This window comes from Rhinatrema bivittatum, chromosome 6, assembly GCF_901001135.1.
Source record: "Rhinatrema bivittatum chromosome 6, aRhiBiv1.1, whole genome shotgun sequence".
Classification (NCBI taxonomy): domain Eukaryota; kingdom Metazoa; phylum Chordata; class Amphibia; order Gymnophiona; family Rhinatrematidae; genus Rhinatrema; species Rhinatrema bivittatum.
Window position 1 is genome coordinate 353,149,956 of NC_042620.1, and position 27,367 is coordinate 353,177,322.

Genomic DNA, 27,367 nt, shown 5'->3' on the forward strand with positions numbered 1-27,367 from the left:
AAAAAACAATCCATAAAAACTTGGAAACATGACAGACGAAAAAGATTGAATGGCCCTTCCATCCAATTTAGCATTATAATTCAAATATATGTATAGAAATTTACTTTGAACTATTGGGTTGTTTTACAGCTAGATACACATATGCAACTTTGTAGTCTGCTGTTGCGAGAGGGTGGGGAGGAAAGACCAAGTCATTTGTGCACAGACAGCACTTACTGGAAAGTTTTGGGGTATATGAATACTGGCTTCTGGAGGGAGCTGCCATCTATGGCCTCTTGCCAAGGGCTATCACTGTAATGGCTAAAGGGGATAGTGGGTGGATGAGAGGTGGTTATAAAATAGGTGCAAAACTGCAGCTAATTGAAAGTGAAGGCCCATACATAGCTCAATAGAGGCCTGTTCAGATTGAGCAGGAGGAGACTGCCAAGACCAAAATACAATTTAAAAAGAAAAAAGCACCAGCTCAACTGAAAGAAAAGAAGTCGGAAGAGAAGAAATCTGAAAACTAGACACACAAGGTCTTGAAAGGAATCCAAGAGAAAATCAGCATAGAGAAGACATTAAAAAGGTCAATTTTGTCAGTTTACTTACATAATACATACCTAACTTATGCATATTAAAAAAAATTACACAGGGTTATCAACACAAAAAATGTTTAATATTTATTAAAGGACACAAAATACCTAGATAACAGACTCACTTTTAAGGGGACACATATTTACATTATTTACCAACTTAGAAAGACACTGTACCCATTCCAGACTTGTTAAACATTAAAAAGGTTTCACCTTATGCCTTTAAAGGATGTAATGCTGTCACATGCCCTTTTTTCTTTTGCAAATTTGCATATCATAAACATTTCGATATAGTGAACAAGCACAAGTTCTTATACTCATTAGCCATGTGAAAATATTTCCTCAATAAACGGGTTAGTTTTTTTCCCACTTTAGACTTATTTCTGAAGATTTTTTATAAAAAGTATATATTACATTTTTGAATGCTGCTGTACTCGTTAATGTAATCTCTAAGAAAATAGCCTTCCTAGATTTTGATCTTAAATTACAATACAACACGAGGCTTAGGTTCATTGGGTGTGCACACACAAAACTTTTAAAACCAAGGATCAAAGAAATGGATGTTAACATTAAACAATATTAACAAAAAAAAATACAATGAAGTGATAAAGTAATCCATAGCAATCTGATCACAGTAGAGTTCCCTCCTCTAGCTTTTTCACTATTGAGCCCATGAAACTTGTTAGCAAAAATTACATTAGCATTTTTTTTCATAAAGCACAGCAAACTATTTGCTAGTTTTTGTTTTAACTATGCTTACTTTGGCACCCATGTGTAAACTATTTAGCAAAATAGTACAACATTTTTTTTAAACCAATTGCGGCAATGTAGTAACTTTCATCTCAGATAAAGTAAGACATGTATGGGATCAGTATTTAAACTAAAATAAGATGCAATCCAAAAGGAAACATCTGTTTGCTGTAAACTGCATGCAAGCATCCATGTTTCAAAATGCAGGGACAAAATATTGAAGTTAAAGCAGAGCTGCAGACCCAGAATTTGGTTCAGTTTCCTTATCTAGCACTCACTGTGCAACTTGGCAAGTCTATTCATCTTCCCTAAGTTAGCGGCTCCCAAATCAGGTCCCCAAGAACCCCTAAACAGCTCTGGTTTTCAAGATAAGAACATTTCTGTTTCCATCTCATAAAAGTACACAGCAGACATCCTGAAAAACAGACCAGTTGAGGGACCCTCATTGAACTGAGGGGGATGTTCTGTGCATTAGGCACCCTGGGCTCAAACAAAAAACTGGTGCAACAGCATTGAAACTATGCAAATTACCTGCAGCAATGCTGTGTACACAGACAGCCCTATGTCTATATATTAAGCATAAGAGAGTCCTGGGCAGAACTTCACTGCATGATATGCAAAGGGAAACCTAGAAGCTACTCATCTCCAACTATAGTGTTCGTTGACCCTTCGATATCAAAATCACATCACCGGTCTTCAGCAGTAATTTCTCCACCATTAAGAAGCCAAGAATCAAAAAGCATATACATTTGTTTGTGAGACTGGTTCTTGAAAACTGCATCTGAATTTTATGAAACAGGGGGGCCATCAGCAATAGACTGTACATTCTAGCCAAAATCTGACTTAAGAATGGCTCAAGTATTCCTGCATGAAAGAGGACGTTGTAACACATAGGATTATGTAACTACCATTTAAGATTTGCACCCACTCGTGCAAGAGCGCTCTTGAAAGGCACCTGTGATCCTCACTTTGCATCTCTGTTGTAGCTTACTAATCAAGCAATTTGTTCCTCCAGGAGTCTACAGTAAAAGCTGGAGGCAATAATGTAATTCCATGCAGAAGTGGGATAGGGAGCATCACATTTTTCAGGCCCTACATGCAAAAATATACAAAGTTCCCTCCCCACAAATATTGTGCTTACTCACTTTCTGGATTCCCATAAAGCTAGAAAATGGTCTCTGGATCAGGGTTTGCACCAGAAGGTTTCAGCAGACAAGAAATACAATAAAAAATACCATTGGCACCCTTGAATGCTTCTGCTAGCTTGATGAGGTAGCTGAAGTGCTAGCCCTCGACATTGAGGCCATGGAATGCATAAACAATGATGGGAGGCAGAACAGGTTCTCCAGATGTTTTTGTGACAGTCACCTCCCTTCCTCTCAAAGAAACTTCCACCTTAAATTCCCTACCATGGACCGAGACCAGTTAAACCTATGGCACAACAGCATTTGCTTTTGCTAAAAGGTTTAGAGTTCTATACCCAGAGATCAGAATAGAAGAAAATTCCTTGGGATCGACTTAGGTCAGAATCTTTTGGCCCCATCTGCAGCTGAAAGCGACAGTTGGCTCAAAATTCTGAACTAAGGCTCCTGTGAATCTGAATTAAAGAAAGGCAGGCCCAGATGCCTCTCCTGTGGTGAAACAGATGTATAGATCCGGGGGCCCCTTCTGCTTCAAGTTAACTTGAGATTGGTTCTGCAAGTTGTCCCAAAGCAAACAGTCCAAGAGTTGAAACAGTTCCATACAAAACGGGCATCTGAAAAGCAATCCTCCAAAGCTATGGGTTTTGATCACGGAGCGTTCTTTCAAAGCTTGCAGATGAATTCCCCTTCTGAGGTGGTTTCTTCTTCAATCTGAAGGCATTTTGGAAGGGAACTCAGTAGGAGTGGATGCTGTAACAAGACTTTTTAGTTGGTTAGAAACTGTTCCTATTTAGATTTGAGCTGAAGGGGTTTTTTTTTTTTTATTAAGACTTACAAAGGTAAAAAATACTTAAATTTTAAATTAGCTCAAATCATACAACACAATCTTAACCTTGTAACTGGAAGACAGTCTATGCAATACATCAGGTGCTTATGCAAGATTATCCTGTAAAAGCCCTTATTACAAATATCACCTGCTTTTCTCATATATAAAAGAATATGTATTCTATGCTACTCCAGCACCATCAGTCCTGTCATGAATGCTTCCGACTTTTCCCAAGGAAGGTACCAGAGGTGGATGAGAACAAGTTCTTCTATTTTCTTTAATACAGCCAAACATTCGGCACAGTAAACAGTTTGCATGCAGTTTAAGCATTTTTATTAAAAAAAAAATGCCATTTTGGCAAACAAGTTAAACATCTGCAGTCTAATTGTGGTGTAAAAAAAAAAGGAGCGTTGCCATATTTTGAGGGCATTGTCAGGACACACAAATGAAATGGTGGGCAAGATACTTTTGTTTTTTGCACATCATACTAAACATGCAAAGAGTTCAACAGCATTCTTTCTAAATGTAACTAGTACTCTTTAAATGGGCAGGTAACCAAGGAAATGTCCATTCGATTACAGCTTTCAGTCAGTCAGTCATCGGTGGTATAAAAGAAGTCAATTAATGGGATCAACAGGCTACTTTATCCACTGGCAATTCAATATGACACCAAGTGCTCAGCAAAACAAAGGGCAACATTTTTATGCAACATAGTTGTACTGGTTTGGGTTTTCTTTGTCTCTTTCCATGTAGTCTCTGTCAATTAAGGATTCTATTCTCTTCTTAAGGTCAGCAGGCTGAAAAACAATGCAGACAGTCAGTGCACTAGTATTTTGCCTTGGGTGTCATAACAGATTAAAGTAACCATCCTGGAGCTTAAGCAGTGCATGATACTAGCATAATGTACACCATTCAAAACTGCAGCAGATCACGCCACTGGGTTACATTCAAATTTACATTTTCTGTCCCTCGGGTGTTTGAGGTATTTTAATCTAGTGAAAAGTTAGCACTTGGTTGGGGCTAGTCTGACGGCCTGGTGGGAGTACTTTGCGACAATGTGCCGGAGACTCTGCTTTTGGCTCGTGGACCAGGAGGCAGCACCTGTTTTTGCGTGAAAAGGCTCCAAGCAAGCTGAACCTTTAAAGCAAATGTGGGCCAGTTTCAATACAATTGATACTAGGGATGTGCCGCCATTTATTTTGTATGTGCTAATATTTTTTAGCCTGCACTAAATGGGTTTTTAACATGTACTAAAAAAGATGAAGTGCATGCTAACACACAAAAGAAAAAATGACAAGAACATTTTTCTGCTGCACACCCTTAATCAATATTAGTCAGGAGATATAAAATCAAACCAAAACTATTACCAATTAATCACATCCTTCTGCAAATACTTCCACGAGGGCAACTCCAAGTTCACACCTTTTGTGAAATATCTCAGCTGGGAGAAAGATTTAGCTTAAATGAAGGTATTTGGAAAGAGGTTTGCCACAACTGGCCGATACAGTTCAGTGCTCTCCGACGGAGCACACTGTTAACTTGCCATTGGACGCGTGTTTTCCCTTACCCCTTATTCAGTAAGGGGCAGAAAACGCGCGTCCAACCTGCAGAACCTAATAGGGCCCTCAACATGCAAATGCATGTTGATGGCCCTATTAGGTATTCACGCGTAATTCAGTAAGTAAAATGTACAGCCAAGCCGCACATTTTACTTTCAGAAATTAGCACCTACCCAAAAGGTAGGTGCTAATTTCTTCGGGCACCGGGAAAGTGCACAGAAAAGCAGTAAGAACTGCTTTTCTGTGCACCCTCCGACTTAATATCATGGCGATATTAAGTCGGAGGTCCCGAAGGGGAAAAAAATTAAGAAAGAAAGAAAGAACAATTTTGAAGTCGGCCGGCGACTGTCGGGGATGAAAGATTCGGCTGAGGTTGTCAGCCATCACATTGTCCACGCCTGCCAGGTAGGTCGCTCTCAGTAGCATGGAATGGGAGAGAGCCCAGGCCCAAATCTGCGCCGCCTCCTGGCATAGCAAGTAAGAGCCTGTGCCCCCTTGCTTGTTGAGGTACCACATTGCTACCTGGTTGTCTGTTTGAATTAGGATTATCTTGTTGGAGAGGCAATTCCGAAAAGCGAAGAGGGCACATCGAATTGCCCGGAGCTCCAGAAAATTTATCTGGTGCTTTGCTTCCGCTGTGGTCCAGGTTCCTTGGGTTTGGAAGTTGTTGACATGGGCTCCCCAACTCAGGTTGGTTGCAGCTGTTGTCAGAGTAATGGAGAAATTACTTACCTGATAATTTCATTTTGCTTAGCGTAGACAGATGGACTTAGGACCAATGGGTATAGTGTACTCCTGATAGCAGTTGGAGACGGATCAGATTTCAATCTGACGTCAGCCCTAGTACATATACCCCTGCAGGAAGTGCAGCTCTTCAATATTCTCCTCAAAAAGCATTGTGGATATATGTATAACTGAATAATTTGAATAACTTGATTAACTTAATTTGAACCGGTTGAATTGGTTATAGCTGGAGACCGCCAGTGCCCTCAACCGAGAAACGTCGACACCCGGTAGGATGGGTGTCCTAGCTAAAGGAAAGCATGGCTTACCGGTGAATCACTCGCTCTCGGGGATGTCATCTGAGAATTCCATGAGTAACGGCAGCCGTGGGTGGGATGCTGAGTCCATCTGTCTACACTAAGGAAAACGAAATTATCAGGTAAGTAATTTCTCCATTTCCTAGCGTGTAGCAGATGGACTCAGGACCAATGGGATGTATAAAAGCTACTCCCGAACCGGGTGGGAGGCTGCCCGTGACCCACATAGTACTGCCCTTGCAAATGCTGTGTCCTTCCGAGCCTGAACATCCAGGCGGTAAAACCTGGAGAAGATGTGGATGGAGGACCATGTTGCTGCCCTGCAGATCTCGGCGGGTGACAGCATCTTGGTTTCCGCCCAGGACACTGCCTGGGCTCTAGTAGAATGGGCCTTGACTTGTAAATGCAGTGGCTTGCCTGCTTCTACGTAGGCTGCCTTGATGACTTCTTTGATCCAGCGGGCTATGGTTGCTTGCGAGGCTGCTTCCCCTTGCTTCTTCCCGCTGTGAAGGATGAATAGATGGTCCGTCTTTCGTACGGATTCAGACCTTTCCAGGTATCGGACGGGGAGTCTGCAGACGTTGAGATGGCGTAGACTTCGAGCCTCTTCCGAATTCTTATGCTCATCTGGCGATGGTAGCGAGATGGTTTGGTTGAGATGGAAGTGAGACACCACTTTGGGGAGGAACGACGGAACTGTGTTTAACTGGATGGTTCCCAGGGTGAGTCTGAGGAACGGCTCTCGGCAGGGCAGGGCTTGTAGCTCGGATACACGACGGGCCAAACAGACTGCCAGCAGGAAGGCTGTCTTCAATGTCAATAGTCTGAGAGACAGGCCACGGAGAGGTCTGAAGGAGGTTCCTGCTAGGAAATCTAGGACCAGGTTGAGGTTCCAAAGAGGCACCGGCCACTTTAGAGGTGGTCGGATCTGCTTGACTCCCTTCAGAAAGCGGGAGACAGCCGAGTGAGAGGCTATGCTGCTGTTCTCTCCCTTGGTTCCGTAGCATGACTATGCGGCCACCTGTACACCTTGATGGAGTTGAGAGACAACCCTTCTGTAGGCCGTTCTGCAGGAATTCCAAAATCGCAGGAATTTTGACTGAGCGTGGTATGATGTCGCAGACCTCGCACTAGGCTTCAAATACTCTCCAAATCCTTATGTATGTTAGAGGGATGTGAAGAACTTGCGTGCTCGGAGTAGGGTGTCAATTACTGCCCCTGAATATCCGCTCTTCCTTAGGCGAGTCCTCTCAATGGCCAGACCATAAGAGAGAATTCAAGCTGGATCCTCGTGGAGGATCGGTCCCTGCTAGAGCAGGTTTCTGTGTGGAGGTAGCGGGAGGGGGCTCCCTGTCAGCAGTCTTCTCATGTCTGCATACCATAGTCTTCTTGGCCAGTCCGGGGCCACTAGAAGTACTGGTCCCCCTGTGGTGTTCTATCTTGTGGATGATTGTGCCCAATAGGGGCCACGGTGGGAAGGCGTATAACAGTCTCTCCTGTGGCCAGGTCTGTACCAGGGTATTGATTCCCTGGGACTGGGGTTTCCGCCTGTGGCTGAAGAAACTGGATACCTGGGCGTTGGTCCGGTTTGCCAGGAGGTCCATGGTTGCTGTTCCCCAACGGTTTACTATCAATTGGAATGCTGTGGTAGACAGCCTCCATTCTCCTGGATCTAGACTTTCTCTGTTGAGGTAGTCCGCAGTGACTGTCTTTCCCGGTGATGTGGACGGCCGAGATCTCTTGAAGATTCACTTCCGCCCATGACATTAGGAGGTCTATTTCCAGAGACACCTGTTGGCTTCTGGTTCCTCCCTGACGGTTGATGTAGGCCACTGTTGTGGCGTTCTGACATTACTCTGACCGCTTTGTCTCGGAATCTGTGACCGAACCGTAGGCAGTCTAGTCTGACTGCCCCTGCTTCTAGGCGATTGATGCTCCATCCCAACTCTTCTTTGTTCCATTGCCCTTGGGCGGTTAGCTCCTGGCAGTGTGCTCCCCATCCTCGTAGGCTGGCATCCGTGGTGAGTAGGATCCCGGCTGGGGAGGATAGTTCCCTGGCTCAGATGGCCTTCTTGTAGCCACCATTGTAGTTGGGCCCGAACTCTGTTCAGGAGCTGAAAACGTACAGTGTAGTACTGGGACAGTGGATTCCATCGTGATAGTAGTGAGCGTTGTAGGGGTCTCATGTGAGCTCGTGCCCATGGCACTACTTCCAGTGTGGATGCCATGAGGCCGAGGATTTGTAGGTAATCCCATGCTGTGGGGCGAAGTTCGCTCAACAGGGTTCATAACTGGGTCATCAGTTTTGATCTCCTTGTCGGTGTCAGGATGACCTTTGTCTTGTTTGGTGTCGAACCGGGAGGGCTGCAGGCAGCTCTTGTTTGTGTTGACCACCCACCCGAGGCTCTCCAGTAGAGTTTTGACTCTGTAGGTTGCCTGGTGGCTTTTCTCTAGATAAGGGTGCATGCGGATTCCTTCCTTCGTCAGGGTTGCTGCCACCACCACTATGATCTTGGTGAACGTCCGGGGTGCAGTGGCTAACCCAAAAAGTAGTACCTGTAACTGGTAGTGACGTTCCAGGATCAAGAAGTGTAGAAAACGCTGATGGTCTTGATGGATTGGAACGTGTAGGTAGGCTTCCGACAGATCCAGGGATGTAAGGAACTCTCCCTGTTGTATCACCCTTATTACCGAGCATAGGGTTTCCATGCGGAAGCGAGGAATCTTCAGGTGACGGTTGACAGACTTGAGGTCCAGGATGGGTCTGAACGTTCCTTATTTCTTGGGGACGATAACATAGATGGAATAATGTCCAGTATTTATTTGTTGTGGAGGCACCGGTGTTATAGCCTCTAAGGCTAGCAATCTGGTCATTGTAGCTTCCACTGCCATCCTCTTGGAAGGGTCGTGGCAGGGGGATTCCAGAAACTTGCCAGGAGGGAAGTGGTGGAAATCTAGGTAATATCCCTCTCAAATGATGGATAGGACCCACTTATCTGACGTTATCTCGACCCATCTTTGGTAGAATAGGGCAAGTCTGCCCCTTATGGCTTCTTCCTTTGGACAGGTCGGCTGATTTTCATTGTAGGGTGCAGCTGGGGCCTGAGCCAGAGCTGGCTCCCCTTTTTGTTGTGCTTGTTCCGAAAGGACTGGCTCCAGCCTGAGGGGCGGCCCGCTTGATATGTGCTTCTATATGGGTTGAAGCGCTGTGATCCTCTGCCCCTGTGGAGGTTCGGGGGAAGGGTCGCTGGTTTCTCTTATTCCTGTCCTCCGGTAGCCGCGGCAGTGGGGACTCTCCCCATTTATTGGCTAGTTTCTCTAGTTCGCTTCCGAACAGGAGTGTTCCCTTGAAAGGCATCCTTGTGAGTCTCGTTTTGGAGGATGCATTGGCTGACCAGTTTCAGAGCCAGATTTCTCTTCTGGCTGCCACGGCGGATGACACTCCTCTAGCTGCGGTGCATATCAGATCAGAAGCGGCGTCCGCGAGGAATGATACTGCTGGTTCCAGGGCCTCCCCAGGAGTGTTTTTCCTGGTCTGTGCTAAACAGGCACGTGTCACCATGGCACAGCAGGCCACAATCTGTAAAGACATAGCGGAGACGTCAAAGGACTGTTTGAAGATAGATTCCAGACGTCTGTCTTGAGCATCCTTGAGTGCTGCTCCTCCCTCCACCAGGATAGTAGTACGCTTCAAGCCCGCGCAGACTATGGCATCCACTTTCGGACATGCCAGGAGATCTTTCGCAGCTGGGTCCAGAGGGTACATGGCTGCCAGAGTCTAGCCCCCTTTGAACGTAGTTTCTGGGGCCTCCCATTCCAGGTCAATTAGTTGCTGGACGGCTTGTAATAGTGGGAAATGGCGGGAGGTCTGACAGAGACCCTCTAGTAGTGGGTTCATCTTAGATTCCCCCGAGGCACTTGTGCCCAGGATAGCAAGCTCTTTTAAGCTGTGTGTGACCAGGTCTGGAAGCTCGCCCTTGGTGAAGAAGCGTCTCATGGTTTGGTGGGGCTCTGTCCCCGGAGGGAGGTCTCCTTCCTCCAGGGGTTCTGAATCCTCATCCGAGTTGTCCATGTCCCCGAAGGTGGTTCTTCTGGGCGGTGGGATCACTTCCCTGGGTATAGAGGGTCCCGAGATGTTGAGGTCCTCTGGTAGAGCCTGTGGCCGTATTATAGGAGGCCCCAGTTGCATGTGGACGAAGGTATGCAGAACTTTGAAGAATTCCATCCAGGAGATAGATGCTGGGTCTAGACTAAGGGGTGCCGTGTCCCTGGGGAGCCCTGTTTTAGGGGGGGTCCCGCTGTGCAGTGCTAGGTCCGGTGTACTGCTCGAGAGGCTGGAACCCGGTACCGGCTGGGAGTGCCATGAGTTGGGCCCCCTAGGGCCTCTTTGTACTGTATACACAGGGCCTTGGCCTCCTCATGCTGTGCAGCTCTAATGTTGCATGCTGGGCAAAGTCCCTGAGCTTTGAGTTTTTTTTTCCGGTGGTGCCATGGCTTGTGCGCGTAAGATACAGTTGTGCGCTCCCAGTGCGTCGAAGTTGTGCGCGCTGTTATGCGCACAGATCGAAGTTATGCGCCCGGCACAGTAAGCGTGTAGCTATGCGCGTTGCTTGTGCGCACGGTACTTGGGCGCGCGACATTGTGAGCACAAGGTATTTGTGCGCACGGCTTGCCTCTGTGTGCACGGATCGGAACGGCGGACAGGGCGGTGAACAGATCAAAATGGTGACAGCGACCACGTGGACAATATGGCGACCACCTCGGAGGGTCTCCACGTGGGAGGACCCTCTGATCTGACCGGGGTCTAATCCTGCTAGGGCAGATCAACCCGGTGGCACTGGTCCCGGCTGGCAACCTGTGCGACTCCTCGAGCTTCGGAGACTGGAGACTTTTAAATAGATTTCTACCTTACCTTGTCTCGGCGTTTCCCGGTCTCGTTCCAGGTGGTGTCCGGCTGAGGGGGAAGAGGGAAAATACCTTCACCGCTGCACTCGAAGTTGCACTCGCTGCCTCTCAGCCTCACCCGAAGTCGGGGGCTAGGTCCCTGCCGAGGGTTGGCCGCTGGACCGAGGGCTTACCTCCAAGGAATCGTGGAAATCACCTTGGGAATTCTCAACTGGGGAGGGACCCAATAGGTGTCACCGCAGGAGAGCGGGGCTCGTCTGTAGAGGTAAGATTTCTTCTTAGTTTGGTTTTCTTTGGTAAAATTACTCTAACGCTGTGCGAGCATGCATAGAGTCCCCAACTGCTATGGAGACGGAAAATACTGAAGAGCTGCACTTGCTGCAGGGGTATATGTACTAGGGCTGATGTCAGATTGAAATCTGATCAGTCCCCAACTGCTATCAGGAGTACACTATACCCATTGGTCCTGAGTCCATCTGCTACACGCTAGGAAATTTGAGGTTGCAGAGGCTGGAAGGGTAGTCCTATCTGAAGATTGGACTCCTGTATCCACCAAGCAAGTGAGAGACGAAGCTGGCTGGTGACGTGGACAATGTGGGACATGTTGATTTAAATGGGTCCACTGGGACTTTAAAGTCCATTGTGTTACTCTCATGGCTAGTCGAGCCATTGGGGTTACATGAACCGTGGACGCCATGTGACTAGTAAGGTTAGTAGAATACGAGCTGCAGTGGTTCGGCGAGTCTGCACTGCTTTGGCCAGGGTTGATAATGTGCGTGCTCGGTCCTTTGGGAGAAACGCTTTGGCCTGGTCAGTGTTGAGATCTGCTCCGATGAACGAGAGGGTGCATGATGGAGTCAGATGGAATAGTTTATTAGAAACCCCAAGGATTGCAGTAGGCTGATGGTGAAATGGAGGGAGTGGAGCACTACCTCTTGGGATGGACCTCTGAGGAGCCAATCGTCTAGATGCGGATAGATGTGGATGTTGCGTTGATGCAAGTGAGCTGCGACTACTGCCAGGCATTTCGTAAATACTCAAGAGTGCTGATGCTAGGCCAAATAGCAGCACTCTGTATTGGAAATGATTGTGGCCAACTATAAATCTGAGATATTTTCGATGAGAAGGGTATATGGCAATATGGGCATAAGCCTCTAGAAAGCAGAGCCAATCTCCCCGTTGCAGGAGAGGGAGCATGGTGCCCAGGGTTACCATTCTCAACTTTTCTTTGCGGAGATGTTTGTTTAGGGCATGTAGGTCCAATATAGGACGAATGCCGCCTTACTTTTTTGGAATTAGAAAATACTGAGAGTAGAACCCTTGACCCCACTGCAGTCGAGGTACTGGTTCCACGGCATTGGACTGCAGAAGGGTCGAGAGCTCTGCCTCAAGAAGTGGAGAGCGGTTGATTAGACCCCACGCCGGACATGGTGAAGTGTTTGGTGGTAGCATGAGGAAGTTCAGATGGTAACCGTGAGCGACCACAGAAAGGACCCATTGGTCTGTTGTAATTGTGTGCCATATGCAGGCACAGATGGTAATGCACCGATTAGTGTTTCCAGGCGCTTGACAAGTGGAGCCAGCATAGTAGGCATTGGATTGGGTGTCGGCATGGGAGCCGGTGCCAGTGGCAATTGGAATCCCCGAAGTACTGCCTCCCCTGAAGTACTGCCTCCCCTGAAGTACTGCCTCTTGGACCATCCGGTCCAATTCCTCCCAGAAGGCTGGAGTTGGCAACACAGCGACTGGGTTTGGAGGCTCAGAAGGCGTTGCTGAAGGGTCCGCCTATATCAGTGGAGTCTCGGTTTCCAGCACCGGTGCGGAACGCCTCAATGTTCCGAGGGGGATGGGGCCCCTTCTCCCTGGGGCTTCTTGGCTGGTGGCAATGGCTTGTCGGTGCCAGAATCGGAAGAAGGCTCACGTCGATGGCGGGGATGGTGCTTTTCCATATGCTCAGTCCAGTCCTTCTCCGGCAGAGGAGGAAGATGTCTATGCCTTTGAATGTGAAGAAGCCGGTGAAGGACGGTCACCGGTGTCTCGATGATGCTGAGACGTCAATGGCAATGGAGTCGAAGATGAAGGCTTTCAACCCGATGTACTCTTGGCTGAAGTAGATGGAGACACATGCTTGAATAGGTGTTCCATCTTTTCCAAGCGGGCCCTGCGGCCTTTTGGCGACATCTGGGCACAGCTAGTGCACCGTTAGACATCTTGAGCAGGCCCCAAGCACAAGACACAAACATCATGAGGGTCCGTAATGAAAATGGTCCTCGGGCACTCGGGGCATTTTCGAAACCCGGTTGCCATTTTTCAAAAAAGATAGGCGGCACATGCAGTCGGTGGCTGTCAGGCACCGATGAAAGCACCATCGGGAACTGACCACAAAGGATGAGGTAAAACATACTGGCATCGATGGAAGTCGATGGGGGACCCCGAGATGGGGAAAAAGTTTGAAATTTTAAAGAAAGTTTCCGTGAAGAAAATAATTGTGAGGAATTCTCACAGAGTTCCTGAAAACCACGAGGCTACTAAAAAAAAAAAAAAAAAGAGACTTAAGGGGGACTCCTGCTGGATGCAGGGTTGGTGGCTGGGCATGCTCAGTGTGCCAGTCAAAGTTCTAGAAACTTTGACAAAAGTGTTCCGTGATAGGGCTCCATCCAATGATGTCACCCACATGTGAGGACTACCATCCTGCTTGTCCTGGGAGAATTAAAAAAAAAAAAAAAAAAACCAAATAAAAATTCAGAGCCTCATGATTCTTTCTCTTTTTGTTTTTTTTTTTAATTTGTTTTAAAACGTGGCTTAAGAAAGTAACAGTTCTTACTTTTAAGTCCCCAGGCAGCAACCAATCACTCAACCTGTGCCTCTGAATCGACACAGGAAACTTAGTGACATAACTGGTTTGCTTCACTAGTTGACAGCACCACAGGAACATGGCCATCAGAAGCTGAATACCAGAAAAGTACAAGGCTATAATCTTAGAAGCCTCTATCCGAGAAAAGCAAAATTGCTTACCTTGTAATATGTGTTATCCCAGGACAGCAGGATGTAGTCCTCACATATGGGTGACATCAGATGGAGCCCTGGTACGGAAAACTTCTGTCAAGAGTTTCTAGAAACTTTTGGCTGGCACTGTGGGCCTACTGAGCATGCCCAGCATGCCATGATATTCTCAGCCACAGGGGTCTCCCTTCAGTCTCGTTTGTAGCAATATGCGTAAGCTAAAAAAAATAAAATAATAAAAATGTCTCAGACCCAACTCCGCGGGGAGGCGGGTGGGTTCTGTGAGGACTACATCCTGCTGTCCTGGGATAACACCTATTACAAGGTAAGCAATTTTGCTTTATCCCAGGACAAGCAGGATGATAGTCCTCACATATGGGTGATTAGCAAGCTACAGGCTGAGTCATTCGTACAGTATACCAACAGTATACAACTTGTGCAACAAGCACAACTGGTGCACTGTTGGAAAAAATGAGGCAGCCTGAAAATCACAGCAGGATGGATGTAGAAGGAGTTGGAGTTATACTGGAAATAAGTTCTTTAAGACAGATTGACCAAAGGCTGAATCTTGTCATCCTCTGTCTAGACAATAATGAGCTGCAAAGGTGTGACGGGAACGCCATGTTGCAGCTTTACATATGTCAAGGATAGGCACTGAACAGTAGTGTGCTACTGATGTGGACATAGCCCTTACTGAATGTGCTTTTACTCGCCCCTGGAGAGGAATGTTTGCTTTTTCATAACAGAATTCAATACAGTCTGCTAGCCAGTTGGAGTGTTTTCCTACCGCAACTCCTGGTTTATTTTTGTCGAAAGAAACAAAGTTGGGTGGATTTCCTATGGATCTCCGTGCGATTCAGGTAAAAAGCTAGTGCATGTTTACAGTCCAAGGTGTGTAAGACCCTCTCTCCCTGGTGAGAGTGAAGTCTTGGAAAGAAAGTGGGCAAGACTATTGATTGATTGATATTTGATTGATATGAAAGTCTGCTACTACTTTTGGTAAGAATTTGGGGTGAGTGCGAAGGACTACTGTCATGCAGGAACCTTGTGAAAGGTGAGTATGTGATAAGAGCCTGTAACTCACTGACCCTTCTAGCAGATGTAATGGCTACTAGGAAAAAACACCTTCCATGTAAGGAATTTTTCTTCACAAGCGTGTAGAGGTTCGAACGGTGAGCGCATGAGCCTTGTCAGTACTAAATTCAGGTCTCATTCAGTGACCGGTGGTCTAATGGGAGGTTTGAGGTGAAGCAAGCCCCTCATAAACCTACTTACTAGGGGTTGCGTTATTGGCGCATCCCCTATTCCCTTGTGATATGCCGCTATGGCGCTTAGGTGTACCCTTACAGAGGATGTCTGGAGACCAGAATCCGACAGGTGGTATAGGTAATCCAGCAAGGAAGAAGTGGGGCCACTTAAAATGGTAAGATTTACGTGTGGAAGGCTTTCGTGAAGCTACTAGGACTTGAGAGACTTGTGTTGAAAGATTAAGTGGTTGTGGGATTAAGCTTTCAACATCCAAGCCGTTAGGGCAAGAGTTGTCAGGTTGGGATGACACAACTTGCCTTGATTCTGCGCGATGAGAGTGGGCTCTGTGCCCAGGCGGATTGGTTGTGAGATCGAGATGTCGAGGAGTATGGGAAACCATACTTGTCGAGGCCAGTACGGGGCTATGAGGATCATTGTCCCTTTGTCCTGTTGTAGCTTCACGAGAGTTTTGGCTATGAGTGGAATTGGAGGATACGCATATAGAAGACCTGTGTTCCAGAGGCGAGCAAATGTGTCCTTGGGGACTGTTTGTAGACGTCCATGGAGGGAACAAAACCTTTCCACTTTGTGGTTCAGTGTGGACGCAAAGAGTTCTATGGTTGGGTGACCCCAGCGTTGAAAGATTTTGCTCACTACACGTGAGTCCAGCGACCATTCGTGGGGATTGAAATGTCGACTGAGATCGTCCGCTAGGATGTTTTTGATGCCCGCCAGATAAGTTGCCCTGAGATGAATGGAATGCTCCAGAGCCCAAGCCCAAATCTGTACTGCTTCTTGGCATAGCAGATAGACAAACAAGGAGGCACAGGCTCTTATGTACTACATTGCTACTGTGTTGTCTGTTTGTATCAGCACAGTTTTGTTTGAGAGGCAGTCTTTGAAGGCATAAAGGGCATATCGTATCGCTCGAAGTTCCAAGAAGTTTATTTGAAATTGCTTCTCGAGCATAGTCCATGTCCCTTGTGTTTGAAGGTCGTTGACGTGAGCGCCCCATCCCAGATTGGAGGCATCTGTAGTCAGGATGACTTGCAGATTTGCCTGCTGGAATGGGAGACCAGCTTTCAATGCTGCTTGATTTGTCCACCAATGTAGTGATAGGCATAGTTGGTGTGTGATTTGGATCGTGTATGACAGTGGTTGGAAAGCTTGTAGCCATTGGTATTTCAAAGTCCATTGAGTTCTTCTCATGGCCAACTTTGTCATAGGAGTGTCATGTACTGTCGAGGCCATGTGTCCTAGCAGCACTAAAATTTGATGAGCAGATGCGAAGTGGTGATGAATGATGTTGTTTGCTAAGCGTGCAAGATTGTCGGCACAGTCGCTTGGAAGGGAAGCTTTCGCCACTGTGGTGTCGAGGTCTGCTCCGATGAATGTAAGGAGCTGAGATGGCTCGATGTGGGATTTTGGGTAGTTGACTAGAAATCCCAGAAGATGCAACAGAGTTATTGTAGTATTCAAGGCAGAGAGCGCTCCCTGCCTGGATGGACATCTGATCATCCAGTCGTCTAGGTATGGAAAAACATGAATACTGTTTTTTTTTTTTAGATGAGCGACTACCATTGCTAGACATTTTGTGAATACTCGAGGTGCAGAGGCTAGGCCGAATGGAAGTACACGGTACTGGCAATGATTCTTTCCCACTATAAATCGTAGGTACTTGTGATGGTGAACAGAAATTGGTATGTGAGCATAAGCGTCTTGAAGATCCAGAGAACAGAGCCAATCTTCCCTTTGAAGTAATGGAAGGATGGCTCCTAGGGATACCATTCAAAATTTTTCTTTGCATAGAAATTTGTTGAGATTTCGGAGATCTAAGATAGGGTGAAGGCCGCCTGTTTTTTTTGGAATGAGGAAATAGCGGGATTAGAACCCTGTCCCTTGTTGAGACTGGGGAACTGGTACGATGGCCCTGGCAGTCAGTAAAGAAGAGAGTTCTACTTGGAGTTGAGATGTGATGACCACCTTTTTCCAAAGTGGCATGGGGGGAGAATGCAGGGGTATTGTTTTGAATTTTAGGCGATATCCCAATTTAGTATGGCTAATACCCATTGATCTTTTGTGATGATACTCCATCTGTGTTGGAAATAATGAAGTCGACCTCCGACTGATAGGGAGGGCAGTGGGTTTAGAAAGAGGCTGCTGTTCTCTTGGCTTGGTTCAAAAACCAGCAGCTGGTCCAGTTTGGGGTGGTGGCTGGGTTTTTTGTTACTTCGTCTGACGTGGATGACCTCTCAGCGAGGGACAGTATGGGCATGCTGAAGAAGCAGGAGGGTAATACCTTCTAGGTCTGAAGAAGGGTCGCCTCGTGTCTCTGCGAGTTGGCCATCTTAGGGAGGAAGGCTGATCTGTTGGCAATTTGGAGAGCTGTCTGAGTGTCTCATGATGGTCTTTCAACTGAGATACTGTAGCTTGTATCTTTTCTTCGAAAAGATAGTCTCCTACACAAGGAAGGTCTGCTAGGCGTTCTTGAACTTCTTGTCGAAGGTCTGAGGCTTTGAGCCAGGCCCATCATCTTGCATTTATTGAGGCGGCAGATAGGTGAGTTGAAGTCTCAAAAGCGTCATATGCTGCTCGTACCTCGTGTTTGCCAGACTCCAAACCTTTTTCAACTAATGTAGTTAAAGGTTGTTGATATTGTTGTGGTAGGTTATCTACAATACATTCTACTTGTTTCCACAAGTTGCATTGGTATTGGGTCATATACAGCTGGTATGCTGCAATACGTGCTACCAGCATGGATCCTTGATAGACCTTTTTCACTAAAGTATCCAAGAAGCGTTGTTCCTTTCCTGGTGGAACAGAGGAATGTGGCTTCTGTTTTCGGGTCTTCTTCTGAGCAGATTCAACAACTACAGAATGGTGAGGTAGTTGGGGTTTTTGATACCCTAGAGCATGCTGCACTAAGTAAGTGGCATCTGTTCTCTGATTCACTGCTGGAACTGAGCAGGGATGCTCCCACATTCACTGCTGTAGGTCTAAAAAGGACTTCATGGATTGGGATAGCCATAATCTCCTTTGGTGCATCGACGAACTGCAGTACTTCTAGAGCCTTATGTCTTGAATCTTCCTCCGTAACCAACTGAAATGGAATTGTGCCTGCCATTTCTTTAATAAAATTTGTAAACGACAGATCTTCTGGAGGAGATCTTATTCTCTCCTCTGGTGGAGAGGGCTCTGATTGTAGTTCTTCTGATTCTGTATCATCATCCCTCCAGGGTTTATATGGAGGATGATGAGGAGAGTCAGGTTTTTCCAGTTGAATATGCTTTGATTTGAACACAGCTTTTGTGGGAATGTGTTTTGGTAGCCAGGGCATCGATGGGCCTCGATGGAAAACGATTCCGAGCATCTCCCGATGGACCTGGATGAATTTGCACCGATGGATGTTCGAAAGGCATTGATGGAGTCTTTGTAAGTCGATGCCTATGAAGTCCCAATGGTCTTGGGGAAGAATCTTAACTTCCACCGCCATCCTTCGATGACTCGGGAATCGGGAGGTTTGAAACCCTCAATGAGGGTATGGGCATCGATGGTGTCGATGATCGCCCCGATGGAACCAGTGCTGTCTGTGCTGGAGGAAAAGCTTCTATGAGCGCATCAAGTTTATTCAGCAAAGGTTGAAATAGAGATTGGTCAGATGTCTATGCCGGTGTCAGTGCCGGTATCGATGGCACTGTCAAAGGCTGTAGATTTTTTAGAGCCTCGACGATGGCTTGCTGGATTAAAGTAGTCACTTCTTCCCTTGAAATCGGGGCAGTGTCCACTGCCACTGGGGAAGGTATAGCCAGTCGTATCAGTGGTTCCATGATTAGTCGTGGTGGCACTTCCTCAGATACCGAGCCAGTGGAGAGCGCCGTGGTTCTACGTGTACAGCCGGTGGAGTTGGCTCTATTACACGTACCTTCTTCGGCATCGATTCGATGGACTTGGATCCTGATGTCGATGGCTCGCCCTGCTCAGGGTCGATGGATCGGTGACTATGCCTTTTCTTTTCTCGATGGGTTGTCGAAGCTGAAGATGAAGCTATCGATGTCATCGATGGAGCCGTGACGGACGGTCATCGATTCGTTTTTTCAGATGCATGTTTAGATACCGAGGGAGGTGTCACCTTCGGAGACTACGTCGACGACTACGATGGAATCTTTTAAAATAATTCTTCCATCTTATCTAGATGGGCACGCCTGCCCTTCGGTGTCATTTGGGCACAAGTTGAGCAGGCCTGGACGTCGTGGCCTGATCCCAGGCACAGAACGCAGACATAATGTGGGTCAGTTATGGACATAGTCCGGTTACAATCCGGACACTTTTTAAACCCAGAGGCCATAATTTTTGTGGCCTACTAACGGTCAATGACTGGCGGGAATAGTTAGTGAGGTGATCGGAATCGATCGAAAAAAATGTCTGAAACGTACTCACCAAGACTATGTCAAAAGGAGACCCAATTATGAGAAAAAATGTGACTGAGAATGTGACTGGAAAGTTTTCTTCCCCTAAGAAATATGAGGGAATTCTTCCAGAGCTCCTAATCTGCTTTTCTTACAGCAAGGCGGAAAAAAAAGAGACTGAAGGGAGACTCCTGTGGCTGAGAATATCATGGCATGCTCAGTAGGCCCACAGTGCCAGCCAAAAGTTTCTAGAAACTCTTGACAGAAGTTTTCCGTACCAGGGCTCCATCTGATGATGTCACCCATATGTGAGGACTATCATCCTGCTTGTCCTGGGATAAAAAAAACTGACAAAAACAACTCCAGAAGAAAGAGGTATGTTTGAAACCAAAACATCTACTCATCCAGATGCTGGAGGCTTTACTGGGAACTGACAGTGTCATAAGAACTAATGATATCAAAGTAAAAATAAAAAAAAAATAAAAAAAATTATATATATATAATTTTTTTTTTTTTTTTAGAAATTCATATCGTTTCCTTGTGCTATAGTACTAGATATTCAGTACTAGTTTCTTTGTAGCATTGACATAGCTTCACTTAAGTGGTATAGGTCCTGGTGTGTGCGTATAATTCTTAACTCCTTAGAATTATATTTCCTTTTCTTTCTGCTACTCCAGTCCAGTACATGTGGGTATATATCTACCTTATAAATGGGCTCTGACCGACGGCCCGCAAATGCGCAGTAGAGAGCAGCTCTACCGCGCATGCGCGGGCGAGCACGTCGGTTAGAGCCGAGCGTGCTCGGAAAGAAAAATGGCGCTGGGGCCGCAGGAGCGGCGGCGGTGAGAAGCAGAAGCAGGAGCGGCGGCGGCGAGAAGCAGGAGTGGGAGGAGCAGGAGCGACGGCAGCGACGAAAAAAAATGGCGCTGGGGCTGCAGGAGCGGCGGCGGCGAGGAGCAGGAGCGGCGAGAAGCAGGAGCAGTAGCGGCGCCGCGCGTGGGGGACAACCCCCCCCCTCCTGGAGATCTTCCGTCTGCCGGTTGTGGATGATCTGAAAGGGGGAGGGGATTGAGAGAGTGAGGGGAAGGGGAGGGGGGGAGGAGAGAGTAAGGGGAGGAAGGGGAGAAGGAAGGGGAGAGGGGGAAGAGGGAGGAAGGGGAGGGGGAAGAGGGAGGAAGAGGGGAGGGAGGGAGACTAGAGGGAGGAGGGAGTGGGAAGGAAATGGACCGAAATTTTTTTTTTTAAATGTAGCCCGTTGTTAACGGGCTTAACGGCTAGTATATTTATATTCTGCCTCCATCTGCTGGACAAAGGAATAATACCCACATGTACTGGACTGGAGTAGCAGAAAGAAAAGGAAATATAATTCTAAGGAGTTAAGAATTATACGCACACACCAGGACCTATACCACTTAAGTGAAGCTATGTCAATGCTACAAAGAAACTAGTACTGAATATCTAGTACTATAGCACAAAGAAACGATATGAATTTCTACAGTTGAAGAGAAACAAAGCAGTAAATAAACACTTGGGCAAGATGTACTACAGCAGGGGTAGGCAAACTATGGCCCAGAACTAGCCTATACCCACCATTTCTGCAGCCTGCCTACCACCTCTCTCTCAAGCTCCATTATTCATCTCCAGTCTGCGGTGCTCTGAACTGGAACCATCACTGATGGCCCAAGATTGCACGACAGCATATCATTTTGGATTTTTGATATCGGACCAGCAGATCAAAGACAGCATCAGCAGTATTGCTCTGCTGCAAGGAGAACCAGCAACACAGGCAGAAACAGTGGCAGTTTGCGGGAGAAAGGGGAGCCAGCTACTATGCAACAGAGTAAAGGTGAGCCCATAGTTACACGGAGGGGGGGGGGGGGGGGGGGGGGGGGAAATCCTGAGAAATGAGTGGAGGTCAGATTGCTACAATTCTATTGTTCTTTCCTGTGGCAACAGGCTGACCAGAAGTCTGAAGGACCACTCTCCACTACTTGACCAGGGCTCCAAGAGGGATCCCTCCTGGCCCTTTGTGCAGGCAAGAGCCACAAATCTGGATGTGCATTAAAAAAAAAAAAAAAAAAAGTAGCTCACCTCTGTCCAACTTGTGCTTATAGAAAAAAAAAAAAGCTTTGTAAATCTGGCCTTTAATTTAAAACGATCTTTTAAATGTATTTATAACCATAAGATAACGCACAGCAACAGCAGTACAATGGCCACCAATTAAAGCAACTTGTCCAGTCTGGCACAAGTTTCCATATCCATTCCCCCTTGTATTCACATTCTCCACCTGCAGCCACAGCTAGGGCTCCATCCACCCCAATCCTTCCTTAAACGATTTCAAAAAAATTGCACAAAAAGTTCTTTAACTGTGAAGAAGTATTGCCAAATTTCTTCTGGTGGTCCATGTAATCCATGACTTTTCAATCATTGATGTAGAAGAACTTGTCACGTGCTGGTTTGAGCAATTAAAGACAGTTTACGATCAGAATGCTCCTGAGTGCAAAGTATTATGAAGTTGGAGCAAGAAAAGGTTTTCATGGTATACCCCAGACCTTTATAACATACAGTACACAGAGATGTTCTCAGGCCAGAGAGAAGATGGAGAAAAATAGGTCTGAAGCAAGTAAGAATGAATATAGGCATAACTTAAACCATTATAAGGCAGAGGTAAGAAAGGTGAAAGCGAATTATAAATCACAAATTGCCTCTGCCCTTAATCAGCCTAGAGAGCTTTTCTTTATTGTGAATTCACTGTTACAAAAACCTGATGATGTCACCTGAACGGGGGAGGGAGAGGGAGGTCAAGAGCTGGTGTGCAATGCCAGAGGTGCCACGCGCTATGGGTATGCGCGCTCCTTTGTACATGCTGAGGGCCACCGAGGCCTGGAACTTTGCTTCACCAAGGTTTGAAGATACTGAGCATCAAAACCATTATATTCCAGTTATTACCAATCAAGGAAGGTATGGTGATTTATTCTATGTTTAACGTTGCTCTCTGTTTCATCGACCATCTTGTCTTAATTCTATTCCTTGTCATGTTAAGCCACACTCTTTGTCCACTGTGGACGTCTCCATCATGCTTATTGATGCACAGACTGTGAAGAAAAAAGTCCAGCTAATTCATGACATCATTCGTGAGAAGCAACAAGATTTTTTCTGTATCATAGAAACATGGCTTATGGATTCAGACATCATTACTCTTAATCAAGTCTGTCCATTTGGTTATTCTTGTGCTTCACAACCACGCAAGAGAGGGAGTGGTGGTGGTCTGCTCATTGTGTATAAAGACCTCTGGAAACCTAACATTGAAAATCTCAACTGTGATTCTCCATATGAAATGCTTGTGTGGACTAACTGCTTCTCGTTGTACTAAGTTTACTGCCCCCCCCCCCATTATTGCAGTCCAGCCTCTTCCCCTTTTTTTGAGAAATCATCATCTAAGTCTAAGCTCAGCAATTTGGTTATTTTAAGTGATTTCAACTTACATGTTGATGCACTTCCACTCACTTCCCAGTGTACTTGTCTGCTAGATATTCTATCATCATTGGGATGGTGTCAGCTAGACCCCATCCCAATGATGATATTCTATCATTGGGATGGTGTCAGCTAGACCCCATCAAGATTATTGTTCAAATTCTATTGTTGGATGTCCTCTGGTCAGATCATTCTTTGATCAGTTTCATTAACAGTAAATTTTCACTTTTATCCCTAAGTGAACTTCAGCCATCCCCATTTTGCCGACGCCATATTGACAGTACTAAATTGATAGATCTCATTTCACCATTTCTTACCAATTTATCTTAAGCATAATCTTCTCACAGCTATCTCTTTGGGACACCACTCTTTTTTCTGTTTTAAATGTATTAGCTCCTCTTAAACCGCCTAGTGCAAACCACCAGAAACCTCAAACTTGGCCCACTCCAGCTCTTTAAGTCGTTTAGACAATTCTTACAGAAATGTGAGCGTAGCTGGCGTAAGCATTGTTCCCCAGAGCATACATCTACTTTTAGACCCTTGTTGAATACCTATCAACTACAAATTTTGGAGGCAAAAAATAATTTTTATGCCAAATTAGAGACATTGTCTATAGTCCCAAGGTGCTATTTTCCTTAGCAAAAACTTAAGCCATTTTTTTCTACCATTAATTCTAGCAGACTTGATGCACCATCTGTGGAGTATTCTCTCATGGATTTTAGTCTTAAAATAGAAAAGCTTAGCCTCAGCTTTTCCAATATTCCTACATGGCACACTGAACTTTCCATCAACACGAATCATCTTGGAGCTCCTTTTCCAACATCTCAAGCTGTGAAGTCAGTCAAATCATTGCCAACACAAACGTTTCGTGCCCATCCAGCAACTGTGTCATTGCCCTTTTCAAAGTAGCCAGGGATCCTCTATCACCATTGACACCATTGTTAACATGTCCTCAGATGAAAGTTTTCTCCCTGACTGCCTTAAAAAAGCTATAGTACGCCCTCTGTTTAAAAAAAAACAAAAAAACCCAGACAGTACAGTTCTGAATAATTATAGACCCATTTCATCTTTGCCTTTTCTTTCCAAAGTCCTTGAGTCTATCTTGCAACAACTGACCAATCGTATTGAGAAATACAAATTGCTCGATCCCCATCAACTTGGATTTAGATGTGCAATGAGCACTGAACTTTCATTGCTTTTTCTGACTGACACATTAAGAAGATAGTGGCCATTAATACATTGTTTCCCTTGATCTTTCATCAGCTTTTTTTTTTTTTTTTTATTGACACTGTCAACCATGCCATACTCTTGCACTGATTGCTGGAGTGTGGCATGGTGGCACAGTCTTAAACTGGTTCACTTATCTTCAAAATCGTTCTCAGCAGTTCAAAATTAAGAATGAATCCTCACCATAGTCATCAATCAGAACTTGAAACCTACAAGGATCCTCCCTCTCCTCAGTGCTTTTTAACATTTACCTAGCGCCCATTTGCAAAATTCTTGCCAGTTGTAGCAACTGTTAAAAAATTCATTCTAACGACATTCATTGTCATTTGCCTACACATTTCTTGGTAAGACACTCTCGAACTTCAAAGTTGCATGTCAACTGTTAAGACATAGCTTCATTACAATAAAATTCTCTCTCAATGTGGCAAAAACTGAATTATTTTCAATCCAGAGCACTTATTCCACCTTCCCAAACTCATCTGTGAATATTGATAATCATGCATTCGCCATCAACAAATGTGTTAAAAGTCTAGGGCTCCTGTTAGACCAGGGGTCGGGAACCCATGGCTCGCGAGCCAGATATGGCTCTTTTGAGGGCTGCATCTGGCTTGCAGACAGTCGCCACACTTTCCCGCTGACCCAGCTGCTCCCCGGTCCTCCTCCGCCCGGGCTTAAAATGCTGTCAGCCCGGGCGGAACGCGGCAGGACAGCTGGAGTCAGCGGCACCGGCGTGCTCTCTTCTACCCGCCCCCCCCCCCTCCCCGCGGCCCGGAAGAGGAAGTGGAGAGTATCGGGTGCCTGCGCGGCAAGAAGAGGCCACGCTAGTGCGTTCGGCATCGGCCCGAAGAAAAGAAGACTGCAGCGCGGCTCGGAGGAAAATGAAGAGGTTCAACCGCGGCCGATGGGACTCCGCCTCCGCGAGGGCTGAAAATGAAGAGGTTAGCGTTGGGAGGAGGCTGCTGCTGCCGCTGTGAGTTCCCGGGGTGGGGGTGTGGGGGGGGAGAGAGAGTGAATGAGCAAGCAAGCATGTGTTTGCTCGCTCATTCACTCTCTCTCTCCCCCACCCCAGGAACTCGCGGCAGCAGCAGCCTCCTCACAACGCTAACCTCTTCATTTTCAGCCCTCGCGGAGGCGGAGTCCCATCGGCCGCGGTTGAACCTCTTCATTTTCCTCCGAGCCGCGCTGCAGTCTTCTTTTCTTCGGGCCGATGCCGAGCGCACTAGCGTGGCCTCTTCTTGCCGCGCAGGCACCCAATACTCTCCACTTCCTCTTCCGGGCCGCGGGGGGGGGGGGGGGGCCCTGTGTGTGTGTGTGTGTGTGTGTGTGTGTGAGTGAGTGAGAGAGAGAGATGCATCTCCACTTCCTCTTGTGTGTGTGTGTGTTAGAGAGATGCATGTATGTGAATGATTGAGAGCCTGTACATGTGAAAGAGAGTATGTCTGTGATTGAGAGCCTGCCTGTGAGAGAGAGAGAGAGAGAGAGCATGAATGTAAGTTTACCATTGGGAACCTGTATGTGTAAGTTTGTGATTGAAAACCTGTTTGTGTGAAAGAGTATGTGTGTATGATTGAGACCCTTTGTGTGTGAGAGAAATCATGTGTATGTATGATTAAGAGCCTGTGTGTATAAGTAAGAGAGAGATCATGTGTGTCTGTGTGTGATTGAGAGCTGGTTTAGGTGATGGAGCATGTGAGTATGTGATTGAGAGCCTGTGTTTAAATGAGAGAGAGACACCATGTGTGTCTGTGTGTGATTGAAAGCTGATTTAGGTGAGGGAGCATGTGAGTATGTGATTGAGAGCCTGTGTGTAAGTGAGAGAAAAAGAGGACATGTTTGTAAGCATGTGAATGAGAGTCTGTGTGTGAGAGAAAAAGACAGCATGTATTTATGTGATTGAAAGCCTGTGTGTGTGTGTGTAAGCGTGAAAAGATAGCATGTGTGTAAATGCGTAATTAAGAGCCTATATAAGTGAGAGAGAAAAAACATGGGTATATGTGAGTACTGAGAGCACTGAGGTGTGTCATTGAGAGCCAGTGTGAGAGAGAGCGCTGGTATGTGACTGAGAGAGGAGAAAGTTCCAAGCAAACCACCCCACCTCCTGCTAATTCAGAACAATCTCAGGACACCTGATATCAAACGTTCCCAGGTATGCAGAGCAAAAAAAATTTTGTATCCTTATTTTTCATTACTGGGTCTTTGTGTCTGCTATTTTGAAATATTTTGTTGGTATCTGGAAATGTTTTATATGAGTTTTTAATTATTGAATATTCCACTCATCAGCTGTTTTGAAATATGTTCTTTTTGTTAGTACAGTTTTACTGCTGATGATTTTATATTTCTTGATTTGTTTTATAAGGATGGGTGATGTTTCTTTTTTCCTTTATTACACTACATACAGAGACTCTGGCTTGTTGCAGTTTCCAATTCAGTTTTTTCTGCATGTGTTTTGGTCTCTTTATTCTATGTTAGGTGAGGGACAGCACGTGATTCAGGTGAGGTTTTCTGCTGGCATGTGGTTTCTGTGTAGGACTCTATAGCAGCCTGACTTGGTCCGTTTTCCTAATAGGAGATGTATTGGTGTCTTAAGGCCTGATGTAATATTTTCAGAGACTTATTGTACTTTAAAAGTGTGATCTTACATAAAATGCACACATTTACTTGTATTTAGTTTTAAACATATTTTATGGCTCTCATGGAATTACATTTTAAAATATGTGGCGTTTATGGCTCTCTCAGCCAAAAAGGTTCCTGACCCCTGTGTTAGACAGTAAGGAGAAATTCCTACTTACCTGATAATTTCGTTTTCCTTAGTGTAGACAGATGGAGACAGAGCAAAACAGACATCACAGTATATATACTCCTGCAGTGACATCAGCCTGCCAGTATTCTCTTCAAAACAGTCAACCATTATTGTACTCAAACAGGAAATACTGTACTCAGGCAACAAATGTATGTACCCCCATCTAGGGACTGGATGAACACTTACCAGTAATCCCCAGGAACAGGTAGTCCCACAGGAGAACCATTAAACACAATCATTAGGCAGCCAAGGTTGGGAAACTGAGTCCATCTGTCCAGACTATGGAAAACAAAATTATCAGGCGAGTAGTAATTTCTCCTCTCTGAGCATATAGCAGATGACTCAGGACCAGTGGGATGTACCCAAGCTGCTCCTGAATAGGGTGGGAGGCTGCCCGCAGTCCAGTTAACAC

The 27,367-nt window shown here is 46.0% G+C and overlaps 1 protein-coding gene across 2 annotated transcripts in view; it reads right to left on the minus strand.

Annotated features, from left to right (window-relative positions):
• Positions 1-636: 636 nt before the first annotated feature.
• CUL4B (cullin 4B) overlaps positions 637-27,367 on the minus strand; it is a 200,492-nt gene continuing 173,761 nt past the window's right edge. For both annotated transcript variants that reach the window (XM_029607853.1, XM_029607854.1), the window contains exon 21: positions 637-4,090. In XM_029607853.1, the coding sequence (XP_029463713.1) occupies positions 3,995-4,090 (96 nt within the window). In that variant the 3' untranslated portion in view covers positions 637-3,994. The remainder of the gene's footprint in view (positions 4,091-27,367) is intronic.